Source organism: Rhinatrema bivittatum, chromosome 16, assembly GCF_901001135.1.
Source record: "Rhinatrema bivittatum chromosome 16, aRhiBiv1.1, whole genome shotgun sequence".
Classification (NCBI taxonomy): domain Eukaryota; kingdom Metazoa; phylum Chordata; class Amphibia; order Gymnophiona; family Rhinatrematidae; genus Rhinatrema; species Rhinatrema bivittatum.
The window spans coordinates 18,973,538-18,997,769 of record NC_042630.1 but is presented as its reverse complement, the minus strand read 5'-3'; the positions used below and the strand labels follow the sequence as shown (position 1 = coordinate 18,997,769).

At 50.0% G+C, this 24,232-nt stretch overlaps 1 protein-coding gene across 6 annotated transcripts in view; it reads right to left on the bottom strand.

Annotated features, from left to right (window-relative positions):
* DLG4 (discs large MAGUK scaffold protein 4) overlaps nt 1-24,232 on the bottom strand; it is a 150,239-nt gene that overhangs the window by 26,316 nt on the left and 99,691 nt on the right. For all 6 annotated transcript variants that reach the window (XR_003853104.1, XM_029581061.1, XM_029581063.1 and 3 more), the window contains exons 3-5: nt 3,285-3,338; nt 2,974-3,024; nt 1,853-1,977 (exon numbers count right to left, since the gene is read on the bottom strand). Coding sequence is in view for 5 of the 6 variants with exons in the window: in XM_029581061.1 (XP_029436921.1) it covers nt 1,853-1,977; nt 2,974-3,024; nt 3,285-3,338 (230 nt within the window). In the remaining variant the exon portion in view is untranslated. The remainder of the gene's footprint in view (nt 1-1,852; nt 1,978-2,973; nt 3,025-3,284; nt 3,339-24,232) is intronic.

Here is a 24,232-nt window from a genome sequence, read left to right as displayed (position 1 = left end):
ACCCACATACAACCCATTGCAATAATCTACACCACTCGCTGCTGAAGCATGGATTAACAGTTGCAAGGCTGAGTGAGGGAGAAGCTTCCACACAAGCCAAGTTGATAAAAATAAAGCAGGCTTCGCCGCATTTTGAAGGAGTTAATAAATGCATGGATGGGGTGAGCTGGATTTTCAAAAGGCGTTTGACAAAATTTCCACATGGGAGACTCCTCAGGAAGTTAAAAAGTCAAGGGATAGGAGGCAGTGTCCTAATGTGGCTTGGTAACTGCTTAAAAGTCACTTTATCCAATGGAGAAGAGTAAATAGTGGAGCACCACAGAGATCTGCACTGGGACCAGCCCCGTTTAAAATATTCATAAATGAGCTGGCAAAGGAAGCGAGTGAGGTGATCAAATTTGCAGACGATACAAAATTATTCAAAAGTCGTTAAAAAAAATGAGCGGACTGTGAGGAACTGCCGAAGGGTCGTGCAAGGCTGGGGAACTGGGCATCTAAATGGCACATTAGATTTAGCTTGGACAAGTGCAAAGAGATGAAAACTCCAAACTCTAGGTACGTAATTCTGAGTTCCATGTTAGGCATCATCACCCGGGTATCCTGCTGGACAGTGCGCGGAAATCCTTGGCTCAGTCAAAAACACAAACAGAATGTAAGGAATGGAGGAAAAAACAGGAGAATATCCTAATGCTTCTGTGTCGCTGCATGGTGCGTCGGCTCCGGGAGGTCGATATTCAGCAGCACTTAGCTGGACAAGTAAGGACTTATGCGGCTAAGTGGGGGGCGGGAAATGGGCATTTCAGGGAGGAGCTTCTCATCCAGCTAAGCAGCGATATTCAGACTGAACCAGCTCAGTCAGATCTGCTCAATAGCAGGTCTAAAGTTAGCCCAATAACACTTACCTAGTATATTCAGCGGCATGGCTAGTTGAGTTAGCCGGATAAGTCTCCTATGACAGCCCTTCAATAATATTTTCTATTTGTTAATATGGTACACTGTTTGGGAGCATTTTTTTGTGCATGTGATTATATCCTTTCACTGGACTTATTTGTTTGTGGGAAGGGAATTATTGGACAACTTAAAATCGTATCTCCAGGACCGGATGGTATTCACCCCCCAGTTCTAAAGGAATTCAAGCATGAAACTGCAGACCTGCCACTGGTAACCTGTAATTTATCATTCAAATCTGCCACCGGCTCTGCGGCCTAAAGAGTAGCCAACATAACAATTTTTAACAAGTCGGAAAGCGCAAGCCACAGGTGCCCCTTTACCCCACCCCTGACAACACAGTACCCTCAGCAGACATTGCAAGTAACGCCGCCAGTACTAACTCCTGGTGCTCCTCTCACTCTCTGGCAACAGCATGGATGCCCGCTGCTCCTCCCACTGTCATCCCGACTCCTCCTCTGCCTTCTTCAGTAAGGGTGCACTGCTGCCCGTGAACACACACACATATAAGAATGATCAGATGGACCCTCCCCAATAGACACTCCTGCTATAGCAAAACTCGCCTAAAAAGGACTCTAGTGTTGTCCAGGAAATTTCAGACCAGTGAGCCTGTCGGTGCTGGCCAAAAATGATGGAAGTCCACAACACAATGCAGGAGCAGAAGCCTGCACTTCCAATATTCAACGCCAGACAGAGGGAAGTGCAGGTAATTCAAACTTATTGAATTACCTGCACTTCCCTCTGTTTGGCGCCAAAAATGATAGAAGCCATTGCAAAGAACAGAACTGCTGGCACATAGATTGCAGCCTGAGTAGAAAGCAGGTCTCTTGACACAGACCACATGGTGACAGAAAAAAGCTCTCCTCCCCATTTATAAATAGTTAAAGCCGTGTTGTGGCCTTACCGTAGCCTACCATCCTGGGCAGCAGCTCCTCCAGGAATGATCTTGGTGATGAAAATGCTGGGGTCATCTCCAATATGTGGGTTATCTGTTCCACCAGCAATGCTGAAGCCCAGGCCAGAGTTACCCTGCGGTTGGGAGAGACAAAGGACATTTATAACAAGGCTCTCATAAACTCAGTGACTCTTGTGAAGACTGGCCATGATCTCCATGCTGCAGGACGTGTGAAGGAAATGGAGGTCTAGCAAGTGGCGTTTTGTTAGTCAAAGATTGGGATTAAATCGAGATGGGATTCCCTTCCATCTCTTTTTCTGAGGGGAGGGGGGTGCATAAACTCAGGATAGGGGTGAAGTCCCTCGATAAAAGCCATGGACAATGAAATGGAACTTATTCTTTCCGTCTTGTAGCAACTCAAGCAAAGGGGTGACCTCCTCCATCCATGCACTCACGCAGTGATAGACTGAGGCCCATCTAAAAGCCCGAGAACGATCATAAGCACTGTGGTCCCTCTGCACCCCACCCCCCACCCCCCCTAGTGGACAGTACAAGGGTAGAGTACGGGCAATTGCTAGACCAGCATGAAGGACAATCCCAGTACCTGAATTTCTCTCTCCTAGGACAGTATAGTGCCTCTAGGACAGAGGTCTGGTACACATCCCAGAAGGGGGGGGGGGGGGTTGTATGCTCCAGAATAGGTCTTGAGATCCATGGCTAGAACACTGGATTTAACAAATATGAACATTAAATTCCTCTCTCACCACCCTCCAGCCCAACCCAAGAGAAATACATCTCCATTCATTACCCCAGTACTTTGGGGGTAGCCTGCTGGGGTGCAGAGTTGGGGAACCCCCTGAGGAGCTCTTGACCGAAGGAAGAAAGAAACTGAAGCTCTTGCCTCAAGGAGGTTGTTCCTCCAGGGCAGGGTTGAGATCTTTAGATGGAATCCTATGGGGGAGGTCTTAAATGGAGGAATATGGAGAATGAATTACCCTTCCATCCCACACGGCATTCTCTCACAGGAAGGACGGTCTTAACTCCAGACCAAAAATCTGAATTCAAATAATAGAGTAAACAGAACCATGATGGGGATGCGTGTGAATGATGATGATCCAAATGGCAATTACCCTTTCCAATGTGATCTCTTCATACTCCATCTCCCCTTCTGTCCCGTTCACCTACAAGCCAAACAGAGGGGAGAGGTCAGTGCAGTGGTGCAGCGTACAGATATTCACTAGCACTCCAGACTTCCACCGGATTGACCCCAGGGGGTCATCTTAGATGTTACATTTGCAGGGGCTGCAGTTTCATGGAGCCCTTAGTCCATGCAGTGGAAGTCTATACAGTACAGCGCGGGTGCCTGCATCAGCAATACGAACCCTTCCCTCAGCCCCAGTCCACCACCCAATAACTTCCATCTTTCCTGGCACATACTTACATAGGTGGGAGCTTCCAAGGTGTCAGCATTCACTATTACAGGAGGGGAGTTTGCCTGCAGAGGAGACACAAAGGAGGGAGACAACTCTTAGGGTGTCAGGATGGAGGAAACCCCAAAGTGAAAGCAAGGGAAAAATGAACAGCTGGACCAATAGGCGATCCGGGAGGTGACCAGAGACGAGAACTTGTCAAAAGCCTCAGTGGTTACAGTAATCAATTAGTACAAACTCCTACAACCAAATGGGCCCAAGGAACTGCACAGCTTAGTATATCATTGAAGGGCAGGGAGGGAAGGGGGAATGAAATATGATATATTAGAAAAGAGATATGTGTGTAAGAGAAGAATGAGTGTATGAGAGTGATGAGTGTGAGTATATGTGAGGGACAGAGTGTGTGTGTGTGTGTGTGTGTGTGTGTGTGTAAGAAGAACGAGAGTGATGAGTCAGTATGTGTGAGGGACAGAGTGTGTGTGTATGTAAGAAGAATGAGTGTATGAGAGTGATGAGTGTGAGTATATGTGAGGGACAGAGTGTGTGTGTGTAAGAATGAATGTATGGGAGTGATGTGTCAGTATGTGTGAGGGACAGAGTGGGTATGAGTATGAGAAAGTGATGCATGTGAGTATGTGTGTGTGTGTGTGTAAGAAGAATGAGTGTATGAGAGTGAGTGTGAGTATATGTGAGGGGCAGAGTGTGTGTGTGTCTGTGTGTAAGAAGAATGAGTGTATGAGAGAGTGATGAGTGAGAGTATATGTGAGGAACAGAGTGTGTGTGTGTAAGAAGAATGAGAGTGATGAGTGTCAGTATGTGTGAGGGACAGAGAGTGTGTGTGTGTGTGTGTGTGTAAGAATGACTATGAGCATGTATGGGGACAGAGCAGACTGTGTGTATCTGAGAGCTGAAACATAGAACAGAACAGCAGATAAAGACCACATAGCCCATCCACATCTCATGCTCAGCTTTACAGTCCCTTCCTCTCCCATACAGATCCCCTGTCCTTGTCTCCACCACCTCTATGGGAAGCCTGTTCCATGCATTCATGTAAAAAAAGCTGTTAGTGTAGAGGGGTTTTAAAAAGTTTGGACAAGTTCCTGGAAGAAAGGGGTCCATTAACCATTATTAAGGTGGAGTTGCAGAAATCCTCTGCTTATTCTTGGGATAAGCAGCTTGGAATCTGTCTACCCCTTGGGATCCTGCCAGGTACCTGTGACCTGGATTGACCACTGTTGGAAACAGGATGCTGGGCTTGATGGACCCTTGGTCTGACCCAGTATGGCACATCTTATGTTCTTATGTTTCTAAAAGAAATATTTCCTTAGTACTCTATCCTCCTTCATCACCCCTCCATCCAGAGCCTCCTATGTATTGAAAGAGGTTTGTCTCCTATGCATTTATTCTTTGGAGGTATTTAAATGTCTGTCATGTCCCCTTTCCTCCAGGGTATATACATCTTTAGATCTGTTCCTAGGTGCTTCAATATGAAGGCCTTTGATCATTTTAATAGCTTCCCTCTGGATCAACTATCACAAAATGGTCTAGGCCCCGCGTACCTGAAAGAATGTCCCCCTTACAAACCCACTCGGAGGCTGAGGTCTGAAACAGGGCCTCTTCTATGACTGCCAAAGACTCTGGGATGGGCCGAACCTGCAAGCACACCTTCTCCCTCTTCCTCCTCAGGCTCTGGAACGTTCTCCCAACAGAGACCAAAATGGCCACCAATATATTAACATTCCATTGCACGGTCAAAACCCGGCTTTTTCACCAACCCTACCCTTCTGAACCCCCCACTGTCACCAGCTATGGACTATGACCAGTGAGCTTACTGCATAGTGTTCATCTCATCTTGGATAATTTGTGCTACACTGTACTATACATTGCACTATGTACGTACCGTGACATTTGCATTACTCTTCGGTTCTCTAAATCCTACCCCCAACCCATTCTCTGTACATTAACACTATGGTTTTTTTTATCTTATATATACAGCGTTACCTTGCCCCCTCCCCCTCGCCCCATTCCCCATCTAATATATTCTACATGTATTGCACTACCCCTTTTATTCTATAGGTCCTGCCCTCCCCCCCGTCCATTCCCTGATCCATGACACTATTTCTATCATACGAACGTAAGCTCCTAAAAAACCCTTTACCTCACTCTGAGTGTTAGTGTAGACAGGCAAGTAATAAATCCTTGAATAATTAAAAAAAAAAACATATTTGGTTTATATCCTTTCAAAGGTGTGGCCTCCAGAATCGGGCACCTTACTCCAAAATGAGGTTTTGCCAAGACTGATACAGAGGCAAAATATGATCCCCTCCCCGTTCTTCCTGGCTATTCCTTTCCCCGGGCACCCAAGGAGGATGCTTTTGCCATTGCCTTATCTTCCTCTATTTGGCCACCTTTAAGGTCATGAAATAAGAGCAGGATCTGGGGGGCGAGTGTATTTTATGCAGAGAGCTTCACCCCCCCCCCCCCCCCCCCTATAACTGCGCTGCTCCCTTGGGATTCTGCATTGCTTTTTAGCATCAAATCTCGGCTGCTAGAATCTAGATCACTCCTCAACCTTTCCACAGCCTCCTGCGAGGCTACGGCGTTGCAGACTTTGGTATCGTCCAGAAAAAAGGCAAACCTTCCCCGTTAGCTGTTCCATAATATCGCTAATAAAAAAATGTGAACAGAACCGGAGTGAGAACCGATCCCTGCAGTGCCCACCCCCATTTCCTCAGCGTGAGCTCCATTTACCCCTACCCTGCCCTCTCCATAAGGTCCCTTATTATTTAATGTCTAAGATTTATATTATTTCATAGCATTTAATAAAAGCTTTTCTATGCAACTGTTGCCTTTATGCATCTATTTTCAGGGAAACCCAACACCTCCCACTACGCAACCAGTTTCTAACCCAGTCAGTCATTTTAGGGTTTGTTTTACAGGTCACCTACATGGAACCGTGTCAAAGGCCTTACTGAATCCCAAATATACTACGTCTAGCGCCATCCCTTGATCCAACTCTCGGGTCACCCAATCAAAGACAAGATTTCCCTCTAAAATCACACTGCCTCGGACCCTAGAAGCCACTGGATACTAGAGACTGCACTGTCTTCTGTTTTGGCACCAATTCCATGAATTTCATCATCATCGAGGTCAGACCAACTGGCTTGTAGTCCTCCTCCATACTTCCACTTTTGAAAAGGAACCACATCCACCCATTTCCAGTCCTTTGGAACGACACCCAATTCTAAAGAAGTATTGAAAAGGTCAGCCAGTGGAGCTGTCAGAACTTCCCTAAGGAGTGTGTGTAAAGAGAGAGAGGTGTGTGTGTGTGTGTGGAAGGGAGACAAGGGGGTGTGTGTCTGTGCAAGGGAGATATGCATGTGTTTGTGCAGGAGATAAAGGGACAGCAGCTCAGCAAACAGGTGAGAGGGAGTGTGTGTGTGTGTGTGTGTGTGTGTGTGTGTGTGAACAAGAGAAATGTGAGTGAGGGTGAAGAAAGAGGCTAGTGTGTGTGTATGGGGGAGAGAAGAAGCGAGTGCGTGTGGGTGTGCAGGAGGGAGGGAAATGTGCACATGTGTATAGGAGATAAAGGGACAACAGCTCAGCAAAGAGGTGAGAGGGAGAGAGTGTGTGTGTGTGTGTGAACAAGAGAAATGTGAGTGAGGGTGAAGAAAGAGGCTAGTGTGTGTGTATGGGGAAGAGAAGAAGCGAGTGCGTGTGTGTGTGTGCAGGAGGGAGGGAAATGTGCATAGGAGATAAAGGGACAGCAGCTCAGCAAAGAGGTGAGAGTGTGTGTGTGTGTGTGTGTGTGAATAAGAGAAATGTGAGTGAGGGTGAAGAAAGAGGCTAGTGTGTGTGTCTGGGGGAGAGAAGAAGCGAGTGCATGTGTGTGTGTGCACATGTGTATAGGAGATAAAGGGACAGCATTAGTTGTTAGATAGAAGGGAGAACCTGAAAGATGTGGAAGTCCAGTATGGAATCCTTCCAAGACAGACTGTACAGATGGCGGCAAGCAGGCTAAACTTGCTCCCTGTGGTTTCACAAGCTGTCGGATCATGGGCCAAGCATTTCGACACTACCGAAAATCAGTGAAAAGAAGTGGCACCATCAGGAGACCCTCCAAGGGCAGAACCATGCCAAGCGAGAAACTGTAAGAGTTCTCCCAAACCATCCCTCAGCTCACTGACCTCCCGCTGCCCCGCCTGGATCCATCCCACACCTGCTGCCCTGTACACAAATGGGATGGAGAGAGGGGACGTGAGGAGGGAGATGCATGCTCACCACACGCACATGCCCCTTCCACATAGATTCACACATACACACACACACACACACACACACACACACACACACAGCCATTCATCTCAAGACACACGCGCTCCTCCCACACACATTCCTATGCACGGAGCACATACACAGCCATTCATTCTCATAATCCCACACACATGTGCCCCTAACACACACACACATTCATTCATACACTCCCCGTCACACACGCGCACCCAGAGGATCTGCCTATCCCAGAGAACTTGCCGTCTGTCTCTTTCCATCTGCTAATCTGTCTCCTGTCTCTTTTTGCACCTGTTGCCGGTCCCTCTCCCTCCCAGCCTCCCACACACGCTCCCCGTCGCCCTCCTCACCAGCCCCGATCACCCACCTCAGGAATACATCACGGCACGTCTCCGCCTGTCAGTCTCTGCCTCGCGGATTGTGTTTGATGTTTTCCAGGAAAGCTGACGGTAATGTGGGCCCCCCCCTCTCCAATCCTCCTCCTCCTCCCACCACCATGCCACCCCCGCACATTCACAAGCGCACACACACACACACACACATGCGTGTACCCTGTCCCCTTTCATTCTCTCCCGAGCACCATCCCTGGAGACAGTTACCATGGCGACCACAGGAGAAGACGACGAAGGGGAAAAAAAAAGCCCATCTCCGAGAAAGCGCAGGGTCCCCTTCCCCTGAATGAAAAGCAGGGAGCTGCAATCATCGCAGTGCTGGGGGATTTCTCAATGAGGCAGCGAGAGCTGGAGCCTCGGATTCGCCAACAATGACATCACGCCAGCCGGGCCCGAGGTCCGACATGCAGGGAGGGGGAAGGGGCAAGAAAGAAGACGCAGATCAGGGAGGGGGAGGGAGGGGGGGTCCCTTACAACCAACAAGAACCAAACGCATTTGTAAGCAAGGATCCACCGTGGCTGAACAGGGACAGAGCCTTTCACCTCTAGAGACGTGGAACTTTCAACAATTTGTAAAGAATAAAATACCTACTGTCGGTAATAGACAAGATACTTTATATTAAGGACGAAACCCCCGCTCCCCTCGCTGTCCCTCATACACGAGTTACACCGTATCTCTTTATATTAAGGACGAAACCCCCGCTCCCCTCGCTGTCCCTCATACACGAGTTACACCGTATCACTTTATATTAAGGATAAAACCCCCGCTCCCCTCGCTGTCCCTCATACACGAGTTACACCGTATCACTTTATATTAAGGATAAAACCCCCGCTCCCCTCACTGTCCCCCATACACGAGTTACACCGTATCACTTTATATTAAGGATAAAACCCCCGCTCCCTCACTGTCCCCCATACACGAGTTACACCGTATCACTTTATATTAAGGATAACACCCCCGCTCCCCTCGCTGTCCCCCATACACGAGTTACACCGTATCACTTTATATTAAGGATAAAACCCCCGCTCCCCTCGCTGTCCCACATACACGAGTTACACCGTATCACTTTATATTAAGGATAACACCCCCGCTCCCCTCGCTGTCCCACATACACGAGTTACACCGTATCACTTTATATTAAGGATAAAACCCCCGCTCCCCTCACTGTCCCCCATACACGAGTTACACCGTATCACTTTATATTAAGGATAAAACCCCCGCTCCCCTCGCTGTCCCCCATATATCGTTACTCTGTACTTTCAGCTCTCTCCATCCTGTCCATTTACCCTTCATCTGAGGAGCAGGCACTTTCCCCTTCCCAGGGATAAGATTGGTCATACTGCGGCAGCTGGGGGTGGGCACAGACAGGGAGGTCTGTAGTCCTTATCTTGGTAATGCCTTGGAAAGTCTGTCACTCCTGTGAGCTCCTCTTGGGGAATAATTACCGTCCCTGAGTCATGGATTAGTATCAGGGTGTGAAGATAACTGTCAGGCCCTCTCTGCACTCTTTGGAACAGCTGTGTTTACCTACCCAGGGCCCTCCTCTGTGCCACTCTTCTCCCTCCCTCCCTGTTGATGTCCCCCTACTATGAGCAGGTGCCCCTCTCTCACACTCCCATACCCTGCTCCCAGATAATGTGGCTCTCTGGGCTGGTCCACCTGCCCCCGTGTTACCTGCATGGTTCCCTCTCTCACACACACACACAGCAGCACCCCTTGATATTCACAGAGCCAGAGAAATGCACACAGCCACACACATTCATATAACAAGCACTAAATATAAGGGTGAGGGGACAGCAGCTCTCACCACGTGCTGCTCCCAGCCCTGGCTCCAGTCAGGACCAGGGCACTATCAAGAGGGCAGGAAGCACTAAGCAGAAAACAGCAGTATTAGAGAGTGAGAGAGCAGAGCATGCTAGAGAGGGAAGGAAGCCCTGAAAAGTGTTAGAGAGTGCTACAGAAAGAGCAGAGACTACAGGGAGTCCCGTAGTGAGGACAGAGCATGCTGGAGAGAGCAAGAGCAGAGATCTCCATAGAAGGAGAGGAGGGAGCACCCTAACGAGAAATGAGAGAGCAGACAGCACTTGAGAGAAAGGGGCTCTATAAAATCAGAGCAGTGAGTGCTAGAGAGAGAATGAGCATGGAGCTCCATAGAAAGAGAACAGGGAGTACTATAGAGCTTGAGAACAGGAAGTGCTAAACACAAACAACAAAGTGCTAGAAAGAGAGAAGATTGTGTTATAGAGAGAGCAGGGAGCACATAAGACAAGACACAGCCAGAGGAGCTATACTATGAGATCAGAGAGACCTAGAGAGAGAGAACAAGGAATGCTAGAGAGGCAGCAGGCAGTGCTAGGGAGCGAAAGAGCAAGGACATCGAGAGAGAGAGAGAGAGCAAGAACAGGGAGTGCTAGAGAGCAGAGAGCACTATAGAGACAGGGAAGCGAGCACTAGAAAGAGACAGCAGGCAGTGCTAGAGAGCAAAAGAGCAAGGACATTGAGAGAGAGAGAGAGAGAGAGAGAGCAAGAACAGGGAGTGCTAGAGAGCAGAGAGCACTATAGAGACAGGGAAGCGAGCACTAGAAAGAGACAGCAGGCAGTGCTAGAGAGCAAAAGAGCAAGGACATTGAGAGAGAGAGAGAGAGAGAGAGAGCAAGAACAGGGAGTGCTAGAGAGCAGAGAGCACTATAGAGACAGGGAAGCGAGCACTAGAAAGAGACAGCAGGCAGTGCTAGAGAGCAAAAGAGCAAGGACATCGAGAGAGAGAGAGCAAGAACAGGGAGTGCTAGAGAGCACTATAGAGATAGGGAAGTGAGCACTAGAAAGAGACAGCAGGCAGTGCTGGAGAAAGAACACTAGACAGCAAGACATACTCTAGACAGAAAGCAAGGAGTGCTAGGGAGAGATCAGAGAGTGTTAGAGAGATCACGCAGTATAGAAACCACAAGGAGTGCTAGCGAGAAAGTGAGAGTGCTGAGATCTATAGATAAAACTTGTGGTAGAGAAAGAGAGAGATCAGATAGAAATATAGTGAGAGCAGGAAATGCTAGAGCTAGGTGAGCAGAGAGCACTATAGAGAGACAGCAGAGAGTGATAAACAGAGAACAGGGAACACTAATAAGAGAAAGACTAGAGGGCACTCCATGAAGTTAGCATGTGGCACATTTAAAACTAATCGGAGAAAGTTCTTTTTTACTCAACGCACAATTAAACTCTGGAATTTGTTGCCAGAGGATGTGGTTAGTGCAGTTAGTATAGCTGGGTTTAAAAAAGGATTGGATAAGTTCTTGGAGGAGAAGTCCATTACCTGCTATTAAGTTCACTTAGAGAATAGCCACTGCTATTACTAGCAATGGTTACATGGAATAGACTTAGTTTTTGGGTACTTGCCAGGTTCTTATGGCCTGGATTGGCCATTGTTGGAAACAGGATGCTGGGCTTGATGGACCCTTAGCCTGACCCAGTATAGCATGTTCTTATGTTCTTATGTAAAGAGTGCTATAGAGAAAGACAAGGGAGCTCTAGGAAAAGTGCAGACAAACAGCAGGATGCATGTTCAACAGAGAGTAAGTCGTGCTAGGGAAAGAGCAGAGAGTGCTACTGAGAGCGAGCAAGTTGTCCTGCAGGAAGAGAGATTAGGCAGCACTACAGGGAGAGCAGGAAATGCTACAGAGAGAACAGAAAGCAAGGAGGGCAGTAGAGAGCGAGCAGGAAGCACTATAGAGGGAAAGCAAGGAGCACTAGGCAGAGAGCATTAGAAAGAACAAGCAAAGAGTGCAACAGAGAGAGGGCAGCGAATGCTATAGAGAAAGAGCCGGAGAGTAGTGGATGCCTGGAATGCCCTTCCGGAGGAGGTGGTGAAGACAAAAACGGTGAAGGATTTCAAAGGGGCAGGGGATAAACGCTGTGGATCCCTAAAGGCCAGAGGATGGGAATGAAGAAAAGAGCGCATGGGGGTAACTTGCTGGTGTGCCGGTTACCACCCTTACCCAATAAGTCTTCCTACTGTTGATGAAACTCCATCATTGCTTCCTGCTTAAACGGCAGGGGGAAAAGAGACATGGATTCAGACGACAACCAACACGAGCCCTGACGTTCATGGTCTTGGGTGCTGATCCGCAGACATAAGTGCTGCTTCTAAGGCCCAGTGCAGAAGCAAAACGTGTCGGCATTGTCTGAATCTTCAAGCAGGCTCATCAAATAACTGCATGGAGCGGCAGCTGCTCCCCTTAAGAGAAACATGGGGTAACCTGTACACGGTGCAGTAGATACTACCAAAAAGAAGCTTGCTGGGCAGACTGGACGGACCAGTCGGTCTTTCCTGCCGTCATCACCATGTTTCTATATCACGAGCAGGGAGTAGCAGACGGAGGGGCCGATGCAATATTTGCGCGCAGAAAACAGGCGCTCGGCGTTGAGTGCCCATGTTCCTAATGCGGGCCCAGCCCCCACTCCTGGGCGCGCAATGCGATATTTAAACCAGGAGGCGCTAGGGAAGTTTTTTGTGCGTCCCTGGCGCCTCCTCGGCGTCAGCCCCCCCCCCCCTGGAGAGGTGGCTGTCAAGCAGGCTGGGAAAAAAATCCGCGAGCGTCCATTTTCTCTCGCTAACGGCGCAGGCACGCACGAGGTTCACAGCCTGGGCTGTGTACATTTGGCTTCCAGAATTTTTTTTTTTTTTTTCACAAACTTTTTTTTTTTTTTTTTTTAACCCAAATCCGCTCTCTTTGGTTCCTCCTACTTAGCATCGCGCCCATACTATTGGGAGGAATCACAGAAAGCAGGATTTTTTCAATGCACCCTAGAGAGTGGCATACCTTTGTGCCAGCCCCGGGCTGGCGTGAAATTTGCCGCGCTGCAGTGGCGCGTCGGCCGCACGGAAAATGTATTGGATCGCGGGGGGGGGGGGGAATCGGCCAACAAGCCTCATCGACGTGGAATGTACGCGTGACGAGCGCCATTAGCCCCGCGGTGATTTGGAGGCGCTCATCTCCGTATTGCATCGGGGGTTACGGACGGCCCCGGCGTGGGCAGAGGCTTCTACCAGGACAGAGAGCAGGAAGCGCTATGAGAGGGAGAGGGGGAGCGAGCAAAGGGGGAAAAAAAAAAAAAAAAGACCGCCTGAAACTGGGGACGTGACAGGGGTAACGGTTCCTTTTGGGACACGTGGAAGGGCCTCAAACCCCCAAACCAAACCCGACGGAGCCCTTCCAGTACCTTCCTAAACAGATCAGACCCCAAGATCTCACGCAGGAGAAATTAATCCTGCTGGAAAGGGCAATCAGAAAGTGTCGTCCACCACGAGAAGAGCACAGGGAGAAAGGGGTGGCCCAGGGCACAGAGCCAGGATTCAACTCCCATGGCCCCCACTCACACTCCTACTGACTCTGGGGAAGATACCCAATCAGATAGGAAGCTCTCTGTGGCAGGGACTCATAATGGTGTTAAGTGCCTTGAGCATTCTTGGGAAAGGCAGGCTAGAAATCCAACTATTTATTCATCTACAGAAATCAAATAAAGCCCAGACGGGCCCCTGGATCTGCAGCCTGCAGAAATGAAACGCCCTAATTTAGTCCAATGAAGAGCTCTCGCTGATAACTTGTTTGCTGCTGATCCTCATTTCCAGAGAGACAGCAATCTGAAGGCCTTTGCTAACGAATAACAAAAGCCTGTGCAGAAGTCGGACTGGGACTTCTCCCCACTGCCCACCAGGGATTTGCACAACCAGAAAGTTGTGGTTTTCATTCTTTCAGGGCTTTTATTTTTTGCATTTCTTATTCTTTGTTTTCGGCACACTATTTGTCACACTTTACAAATGAAAACTCACATTTGTTTTTGTCTTTCTGGAGCCAAATTCATTTCATGTGATACAAAACAAAACTGGGGTCATTCGTCTTGCTTTCCATGTTTGTTTCAAACATCAAAAGCCAGAAGGCTGCCTGGCTGCACGGGGCGAGGACTGGTCAGCAGGACTAGGGAGGTGACATTGCCCCGGTGTAGGACCCTGGCAAGGCCTCACTGGGAGTACTGGGCACGGTTCTGGAGACCCCACCTTCAGAGGGATATAAACAGGTCCAGCTGAAATGGGGTAAGGCATATGGGGGAGAGACTTCGAGATGTAAACATGAACACCCTAGAGGAAAGGACAGTATGATAGAGACATTCAAATATCTCAAAGCTTTCCGTGTCCTCTAGAATGAGGGTGAAAGGGGGTAGACTCAGGAGTAACCTTAGGAAATATTTCTTTACAGGGAGGGTGGTGGATGCGTGGAAAGGCGTCAGACAAGAATTGAAGAAAGCATCATGAGATAAATACAGGGGATCCCTGAGGCAGCGCTGACAATGTATAAAGCTCAATGAGATGGGCAGATTAGGTAGCCATATTTATTTGTTTATTTACTTTTCTATACCGATATTCGATTCAAAATTTCACACCGGTTTGCATAGAACAGGATGTCTGAAAGCCAGGCCTTTTGGTGACGTGATACAGTATATAACAGATTAACCGAGTAAATATAAAGAAGACTTGCTTTACATAATAACTTTTCTAACAGTAAATATGCTCTGAATTTAACTTACTAGGGATGTTTCTATGATGCCGCACATCCCTACTGACCACGTCTTTACCTGACCGTCACTGCTAGACCAGCAGGTAAAGACAGAATATTTGCATATTTTATTGACTCTACAAGAGCTTCTGATTCCATCTGGCACCTTAAAAGTACTGGAAAGTGGAATGGAGGGGAGATAAACCCATGATAGAGTTAAAATCCCGGTATTCATCCATCAGCTGTAACTACCTGCAGGCAGGAGGGATGAGCCAGCAGGGCTGTCACCTGAGCCCCAGTCTCTTCAGTATCTACATCAGTGATCTCCAGCTGTAGGATTAAAAGTAAACAGCGGGGAGATCAAATGCCTGCTGTGAGCAGAGGATCTGCTCACCCTATCCTCTATCCCAGAAGCAGGAGGATCTGCTCACCCTATCCTCTATCCCAGAAGCAGGAGGATCTGCTCACCCTATCCTCTATCCCAGAAGCAGGAGGATCTGCTCACCCTATCCTCTATCCCAGAAGCAGGAGGATCTGCTCACCCTATCCCTCTATCCCAGAAGCAGGAGGATCTGCTCACCCTATCCTCTATCCCAGTTCCTCTATCCCAGAAGCAGGAGGATCTGCTCACCCTATCCTCTATCCCAGAAGCAGGAGGATCTGCTCACCCTATCCTCTATCCCAGAAGCAGGAGGATCTGCTCACCCTATCCTCTATCCCAGAAGCAGGAGGATCTGCTCACCCTATCCTCTATCCCAGAAGCAGGAGGATCTGCTCACCCTATCCTCTATCCCAGAAGCAGGAGGATCTGCTCACCCTATCCTCTATCCCAGAAGCAGGAGGATCTGCTCACCCTATCCTCTATCCCAGAAGCAGGAGGATCTGCTCACCCTATCCTCTATCCCAGAAGCAGAGGATCTGCTCACCCTATCCTCTATCCCAGAAGCAGAGGATCTGCTCACCCTATCCTCTATCCCTTCTCAACCTGCTGGAGACCTCCTGCAAGCCATGGGCTCTACAGATGAGCCTGGAGCAGACAGCGATGATTTTCCAGAAAGGGCCCCCAAAATCCTCTTAAATACCCAAGAAGTAGAGCCCGCCCTAGCTTATGCAGGTCTTGTCCAGTCATTAAATGTGTCTGAGAGCTTTCAACTGGCCATAAAGACCCTGTATGCACTAAATAACCCCCTGTAGCCCCAGTAAAACTGCTATTCAGATCATTTGGTAGGACCATTCAGCTAATCCCAGTACATTGGCCTGAGCTCTCAGGTCTCTCATTAGCTGCAGTAAGGGATGGTTAATTTACAGGTGGTCGAGAATTGGGGAATGAGGGGTGGAAGGGTTGTCTGGAAGGGGATGGGGGTGTGTAAAGAAGTGGGAGATCGGATGCTGTTTTGCATATTGTCAGCACTTTCTTTTTCTGTTTTAGACAGGTCTAAGTGCTACGTAAGGTGCCCCGGGCTGAAAGGGTAGGGCGAGGAATCAAAGTTTAGCTTAAATTAATGAAGTGATGAATTAATCCCATAGTATACAGAAAGGTACAGGGCCCCCACTATAAACCCTGCACGTCCACAGAAATGATGGATGCGGAGCTCCTTACAAAAAAAAAAAAAGAATATTCCAAGTCTGCTGTCACCTCAGTGACCCAGTGACAGTGACCCATCCAGTACCAGGCAGGCTGTGACCTGACACAAAACCCTGCAATAAACCCACACTCCGGCACCTGTGCAGACAAACTGAAAAGAAAGAGCATAAACGTGCAGGTAAAAAGTGACCCCAAGGAGCCGGACCCCGCCTGCGGCGCAGCACCCAGGGAGGGGGAGAGAAACAGAAAGGCATTTCCTCCCGGGCCCTGCGAAATCCAGAGACGCGCGTTTCCCAGAGCTGAGGCAGAAAATCCAAGAGACTTCCCCCCCCCCCCCCCCCAAAAGGATGAGCAGGAAAAAAAAACTCTGCGTAATCCTGGGGGGAACGAGGAGAAACAGCAAGCAAAATAAGGCCTTCTCCCGCCAGGAGCAGGGCCACGAGCAGCGATGACCCCGAGCGGCCCCGCCAGCTTCTTGCAATTCCTGTCCTCTGCTGGGCGATTCTCAAACACTCTGCATTTTGACGCAAAGTCCCCCAATATGTGTCCCCTGTGGGCTTTTGCGGAAGGGTAAAGCAGCCGCCGGGCCTGGCAGCTCCTGTTTCCGTGGGCACCGTGACCGCCCTGCTTGTCCCCCCCCCCGGGGGGACACCCCCAGTAGTAAGTGGATTAAGGGAGGCCCGGGTGGGCAGGTTTCCCAGCGCCTGCTCACCCGGCTGAACGGCCTCTGGAAATGACCCTCCTTCTGTCGTGGATCACGCTGACCACTCAGGTTCAAATTCTCGGGCCAGTCCAGGAAGCATTAGCTGGAGATAGAGCAGGGAGCACCGTACGGAGGGAAGGCGGGATAATGCTCCAGAGAGAGCAGGGAGGTGATGACACACACACAGGCAAACACGGTGTCCTACAACCATAGTGACACGGACGCTCCGTGCGGCCCACCCACACGCTCCCTCACGCGCCGTGACACACACACACACACACACACACTCACACACAGCGGGCACCGTCGCTACAATCAGGCGATGTGGACATCCCCTGCCCTGGCACTGGCACCTAAAACAGCGCCCCGGCCTCAGCTGGTCACTGAGACACCCCTTCTTCCCTTCCCAAAGGAGCTGCACCAAGAAACAGCCAACCCCCCCCACCCCATCCCCTCCCTAGAAAAAATAAATAAATAAATAAAGTCACATAGCTCTGCCAGTGCACTGCAGCAGCTCCTACTATAGATTCTGCCTTCCTACACACACAGGGTGCTAGCATGCACCTCATTCCTGCCATGCAGCACCCCCTGCTATTCCAGTACTGAGACGCACACACACAGCTCTGCCAATGCACCTCATTCCTGCCCTGCAGCACCCCCTGCTATTCCAGTACTGAGATGCACACACACAGCTCTGCCAATGCACCTCATTCCTGCCCTGCAGCACCCCCTGCTATTCCAGTACTGAGACGCACACACACAGCTCTGCCAATGCACCTCAGTCCTGCTATGCAGCACCCCCTGCTATTCCAGTACCGAGACGCACACACACAGCTCTGCCAATGCACCTCAGTCCTGCTATGCAGCACCCCCTGCTATTCCAGTACCGAGACGCACACATAACTCTGCCAATGCACCTCATTCCTGCCATGCAGCACCTCCCCCACCCCTCCGCAATTCCAGTACCGAGACTCAGTTCTCCCAATGCACCCCAGTCCTGCGCTTCCGCACCCCCTGCGAGAACAGCATTGGATCTGGCCACTGCCCTCCAGAATCCCGGCTGAGACCTCACGAACTCATCTCCCCGGCTGTACAGGCAGGGCACCATCCTCACCCAGCGCCTCCCTGAAGCTTTGCTCACGTCCATCCTGCGGATATTTGAACAGCGGAAATCCTAGGCTGACTCCAAGATGCGAGTTAGCAATAAATGCGTTTCTATCAGCTCATTTTAAGAAGTCTGCGCTTTACAGCCCCTCCTAGTGCAAAGCAGCCCTGAGTCCATCTTGAGGGGGGGGGGTTATTCAGGGCATCTCTCTCCCTCTCTGTCCCCCTCCATCTCAGTCGCTTGCTGTCTCTTCTTCTCCCCTTCCCTCCCTCCTTCCAGTCTCTATCAATGGGATTTTTGATGGGTTCTGGGCACCGGACGCCGGCTCTACCATCACAGCCCTCCCTCTACAGCGCTTCTGCTGCTGTCTTCCCTCACTCCCCCCCCCTCCACCCCCCAAAAAAAAAACCCCCATACACCTTCCTGAAACAAATCCAAAGAGCCAAATCCCAGGAAAGAGAGCTCTCTGCTCCTTCCCCCACTTCCACAAAATCCCTGGAAGAGATTCCATAATCACCCCCCCCCCCAAAAAAAAAAACCCAAACCCCGATTTATTCCCAGGGGAGGCTGCTCTCCTCTCTCTTTCCCTCCCCAGTCCTTGGAATCAGAAGGCTAAATCCATGAGATCTGCGCACGCAGAGATCCGGTAACTAGGACGCTGACGGCCTCGGGTCCAGGGATTCGCCATTCTCCTTCCTTTTTGGCCAGGAGCGTTTCCATTCCCCCCCCCCACACCCTCCACCTGTGTCTCTCCTCCGACAAATTCCGGCTCTGATGCATTTCCCATAGGAAGAGCGTCCCGTTCCCCCCCCCCCCCCAAACTGCCCTCCACCCCTCCAGCCTCTATAGAGAGAGCCCCCCACCCCTCCAGCCCTACCGTCATCTGTTGCCTCTGCTTCTTCGCCTTGCGGACATTCTTAATGAAGCGTCTCCCCATCTTTTTGGCGTACCAGACGGACACAAACATAGCCGAGAGCCGGAGACAGGGAGAAGGCGAGAGAAACAGAGCGAGGAGGGGGAGACCCGGGGGGGGGAGGGAGGGAGGGAGGGGGAGCACGGATGGCTTCTGGGAGGCGAGATAATTTCTAATTATTTTTTTTTTAATTTCCTATCCACTCACTCCCCTCCTCTCGCTGATCTTCCCCAGCTCCCTGCCCGCCTCCCCGCGATCCCCCAGATGTGAGCCTCAGGCGGACCCACTGCCAGAACCGGGATCAGAACCCTACAGGTTCTGTTGAGTGGGCTTTGGGAGCTAATGGCCAGGACGGAGGCTTGGGACACCTTTCTGCATCCTCCCCCCTCCCCCCACAACACACACACACACACTCCCCCCTCTCGCTTTTCCCTCCTGCACATTTGTTTGCAAACGGGGCTGATCCTAGTCTTTCCCGGGGGGGGGGGGGGGGGGTTTGCAAGGATCTGGGGAGAGGGAGAAAGCAAACGACAGCAGACAAGAGGAGAGAGAGAAGGACCTATCCAAGACGATGAAGAGAGAGTGAGAAGGGGGGGGGGGGGGTGAGGGACAAAGGATGCTGAAAACAGAGAGAGGAGCTGAGAGTGGAGGGGAGAGGTGCAGCGCTGAAGGATGCTTCATTGACTCTGTGCTATCTGCACTCTCTCTCACACACACACACACAGACACTAATGTATTCCCCTTCTCTTGGTTGCCACTGGGGCCCGGGGACTGACTGCAGCGGGGGCCCGGGCACAACAACCAATCCCACAGCCCACGCAATGACAGAATTAACAACCCAGAGAGGAAGAAGGGGAAAAGAAACCCCGACCAGGAGAGAGGGGAGAAGGAAGGAGAGGCAGATACTGGCTGCTGCCTCCAGTATGACATAACAAGATCCATATTTATACCTCCCAGGGATCCACCCCTGTCAGCGACTGCCTCCCCCATCCTCCTCCACTCATTCACGGCTCTGCTCAGACCTTCCGAGTCTCCTCCAGCATTTCCAGCCCCTGCGCTGTCTGCATTTTGCTGGAGTCTCCTCTGATATTTTCAGCTCCTGCACTCTCTGAATTTTGCTGGAGTCTCCTCTAGTATTTTCAGCCCCTGCGCTCTCTGCCTTTTGCTGGAGTCTCCTCTGGTATTTTCAGCTCCTGCGCTCTCTGCATTTTGCTGGAGTCTCCTGGTATTTTCAGCCCCTGCTCTCTCTGCATTTTGCTGGAGTCTCCTGGTATTTTCAGCCCCTGCTCTCTCTGCATTTTGCTGGAGTCTCCCCTGTTAAGTTCAGTCCCTGCATGCTTGGCCATTTCCTGGCGTCTCCTCTGGTATTTTCAGCCCATGCGCTCTCTGCATTCTGCTGGAGTCTCCTCTGCTATTTCCAGCCCCTGCCCTCTCTGCATTTTGCTGGAGTCTCCTGGTATTTTCAGCCCCTGCACTCTCTGCATTTTGCTGGAGTCTCCCCTGTTAAGTTCAGCCCCTGCATGCTCGGCCATTTCCTGGCATCTCCTCTGGTATTTTCAGCCCATGCGCTCTCTGCCTTTTGCTGGAGTCTCCTCTAGTATTTCCAGTCCCTGCGCTCTCTGCCTTTTGCTGGAGTCTCCTCTAGCATTTCCAGCCCCTGCGCTGTCTGCATTCTGCTGGAGTCTCTTCTGGTATTTTCAGCCCCTGCGCTCTCTGCCTTTTGCTGGAGTCTCCTCTAGTATTTCCAGTCCCTGCGCTCTCTGCCTTTTGCTGGAGTCTCCTCTAGTATTTCCAGTCCCTGCGCTCTCTGCCTTTTGCTGGAGTCTCCTCTGCTATTTTCAGCTCCTGCGCTGTCTGCCTTTTGCTGGAGACTCCTCTGCTATTTCCAGCCCCTGCACTCTCTGCATTTTGCTGGAGTCTCCTGGTATTTTCAGCCCCTGCACTCTCTGCATTTTTCTGGAGTCTCCTCTGGTATTTTCAGCTCCTGCACTCTGTATTTTGTTGGAGTCTCCTGCTATTTCCAGCCCCTGCACTCTCTGCATTTTGCTGGAGTCTCCTCTGGTATTTTCAGCTCCTGCCCTCTCTGCATTTTGCTGGAGTCTCTTCTGGTATTTTCAGCTCCTGCTATCTCAGCATTTTGCTGGCTCCACCTCTGGCATGTTCAGCCCCTGTGCTCTCTGCTTCTTGTTGGCTTCTCCTCTGCTATTTTCAGTCCCTGCACTCTCTGCTTTTTGTTGGCTTCTCCTCTGCTATTTTCAGCCCTTGCGCTCTCTGCGTTATTTTGTACATTTAAAACTAATTTATTAAGGAAATTTGCAAAATACAATTGCACAAACCAAGACATTCCCCCCCCCCCCAAAAAAAAACAAACCCAACAATATATAATAGGAAATCACAAGCCCTTTTATAGTTATATTAAAGCTCAAACTATCCTTTTACAATGTCTCATTCAGTGACAATTACTCTACCCCAGCACTTGTAAATTAAAAAGTTAGGACTGGACTATACCACCTTGACCAAACACATTTAAGGAACGCTTGCCACACTTGTGTCTTTTCTGGTAATTATCTTTTAACACAGAAAGTGCCAAATTGCATGAAGAACACTGTGCAAGATAACCGTATGCAACGATCGATGGGCAGCTTTTACTGCGACCCTCAACGCAAGGCCCCATCTTGTCCGGCAGCCATGGGCAGGCATCCAATCAAAAGGGCAGAACCTACCCCTGGCACAGGCAAAGCTGCTGCCAGATGAAAGGGCAAGAGAAACACCGGAGATTGTTATTGGTGCTGGTGAGGGACCATGAGCCATGACAGAGGAAGCCCGCTCCTCCTCGGCCCTTCCAGCGCCCCTCGCATGGCGTCCAGCAGTGGTGCAACGTTTTGTGCCCGCTCACTTCCGGGGGTCACGCATTCGGAATTCTCTTGACAAAGCTTTTGGTATTACCTGATCCCAGATCCTTCTCTGTACTTCCTGGCCACTGGAGGGGACGCCAGCATTTTGCTGGCGTCCCCTCCAGTGTTTTTTTCTGTCCCTGCACTTTCTGCGTTTGGTTGGAGCCTCCTCAGTATTTCCTGCCTCTGCATTTTGCTGAAATTTACCCCAGCAGTTCCGGCTCTCTCCAGTCTCTGACCAAGGCCTTTTTCACATTGCCCTGCATCTTCCTACATTTCCACAAGGTGGAGGATGTCCTGAGCATTTTGCAGTTCCTCCAGCTGCCACAAGGTGGCTCTGGTGGACTAGCAATGTCTAACACACCTTATGGTTACTCCACTTGCAAGGGAATTAGGCAGCCTAGGCAAACCTTCAACCTCCTGCCCTCCCCCTTACCCACCTGCCTAGCATTGGTGACTCTCCCCCTCAGCATCTACGTCTCACTCTCCTCTCACCTTCTGCCATGTCTTGCATCCCTTTGCCCCTTGTCCCCAGTGCCCAATATATCTTCTCTCTGTCTCGCTGTCCAGCAACTCTCCTCTCTGCTCCCAACCCAGCATCTGCCTCTCTCCCCTTTATTTCCTGCTCATCACACTAACATCATCCCAATTGTTTTGCCCCCTTTTTACAGTGTCCAGCTCTGTCTCCACCCCAGCTGCCCCAAATTCTCTCTTGCTACACCCTGCCCTCTCTTACATAAGAACATAATAAATTGCCATGCTGGGTCAGACCAAGGGTCCATCAAGCCCAGCATCCTGTTTCCAAGAGAGGCCAAACCAGGTCACAAGAACCTGGCAATTACCCAAACACCAAGAAGATCCCATGCCACTGATGCAACTAATAGCAGTGGCTATTCCCTAAGTAAACTTGATTAATAGCCGTTAATGGACTTCTCCTCCAAGAACTTATCCAAACCTTTTTTGAACCCAGCTACACTAACTGCACTAACTTGCCCAGCCCTTTTTCTATCTCTACCCGTCCAGCATCCTCTCTACACAACTCCCACACCCGTCCAACTTCCTCTCTAACCACTTTCCTCCCCACCCACATATCTGTCCATCGTCCATTCTCTTCTCTTGTGGTGCCATGGCTTAAAAGTGGGCAGGCAGCACCTGGAGGTTTCCTGGGTTTTTGCTATCCCCCAGCACATTTTGGTACCCTAGGTAACGACCTCGTTCACCTAATGGAAGAACCAGCCTTGTCCACTTGCTTACCCAGCGCTATTATAATTAAGGAGTAGCTTCCAGTTCCTCTAGCTACCACAAGGTGGCACTCCATCTCCATAGTTACATTCATGCTAGCAGTGTATAAGTCACCATTTTATTTTTAGAAGAAAAGAAAGGCAACAGTTTCAGGGGAAATTAGCATCATCCCAACCGGAAGCAGTTCACCTCTTGTAACCCAAAAGCTGTTCTTCTGTGTCCCCGACCTAGAATGCTCCTTTATAGAGTGCAGCCTGACTAACATTCCTCTATAGACTGCACCCATCTCACCCTGCCCCCTATAGAATCCACTTTGAGCCTGGAATATCCACAGAATCCATACCTACCTCTTTAGTCCCCTATGGAATCAATTCAACCTATCACAGCCCTACAGAATCCAGTGCTGTCCAATAAAATGCATTCCCACCTCAAACAAACATCTGTATAATGCAATGCAGTCTACCACCCTCACCTATGGAATCCATTCCTGCTCCAATAATTTCCTCTAGAAGCAACCCAACCCACAGCAGTCACCCACAGAATCAATTTTGATCCCTACAGAATTAGCCCCAGCTCAGAATATTCCCTTGTATCTATGGAAAACCATCCCAACATCAACATCCTTCCTGTAGAATGTCTCCTAACCCAAACCCTCCCCTAGAGAAAAAATGGCCAACCATCAACCCAAACATGTAGAATTTACCCGAGATCCAGCGTTCCACTATACAGCACAAGTCAATCCAAGAACTTCCCCAGATATAGGGGGCAATTTCGAACCTGTCAGCAATGGGACACATTTGGCACATGCTCTTAACTCATGGACTTTGCATCAAGCTCCAGAGTGTAGGTAGGCATGTACTTTCTCTTGCAAAACTGCCACAATGGGGACATAGGAAGAGGACTACATGAGCACCAGCTAGAGGCCAGAAGAGCTCCCCTAACTGGCTGCCAGCAGCTACTGAGAACAATTACAGGACTCCCAAATTGTCACCAGCTCCAGTCTGAAAGATGATGAGTTGGCTACCTTCAGGAGTACAGTGAGGACTCTTCCCATTAAACCAGCATAGTGGAACTGGATTATCCCAGGAACCAGCCCAAGACAGAGATGGGTCTTATCTTGTCTGGCATCCCTGGGAGGCTGGACTAGCTCCAGTAATGGAGTCCCTGCCGGGATTTCTCCTAGCCATCCTGAAACGTGAGAACTCTTAGCTCTTTGTTTCTGTGGCTTGCACCTTGTTATGGGAAACCCTCCTGTGTAAACAGACCAGACCAGTTTGGAACAATACCCT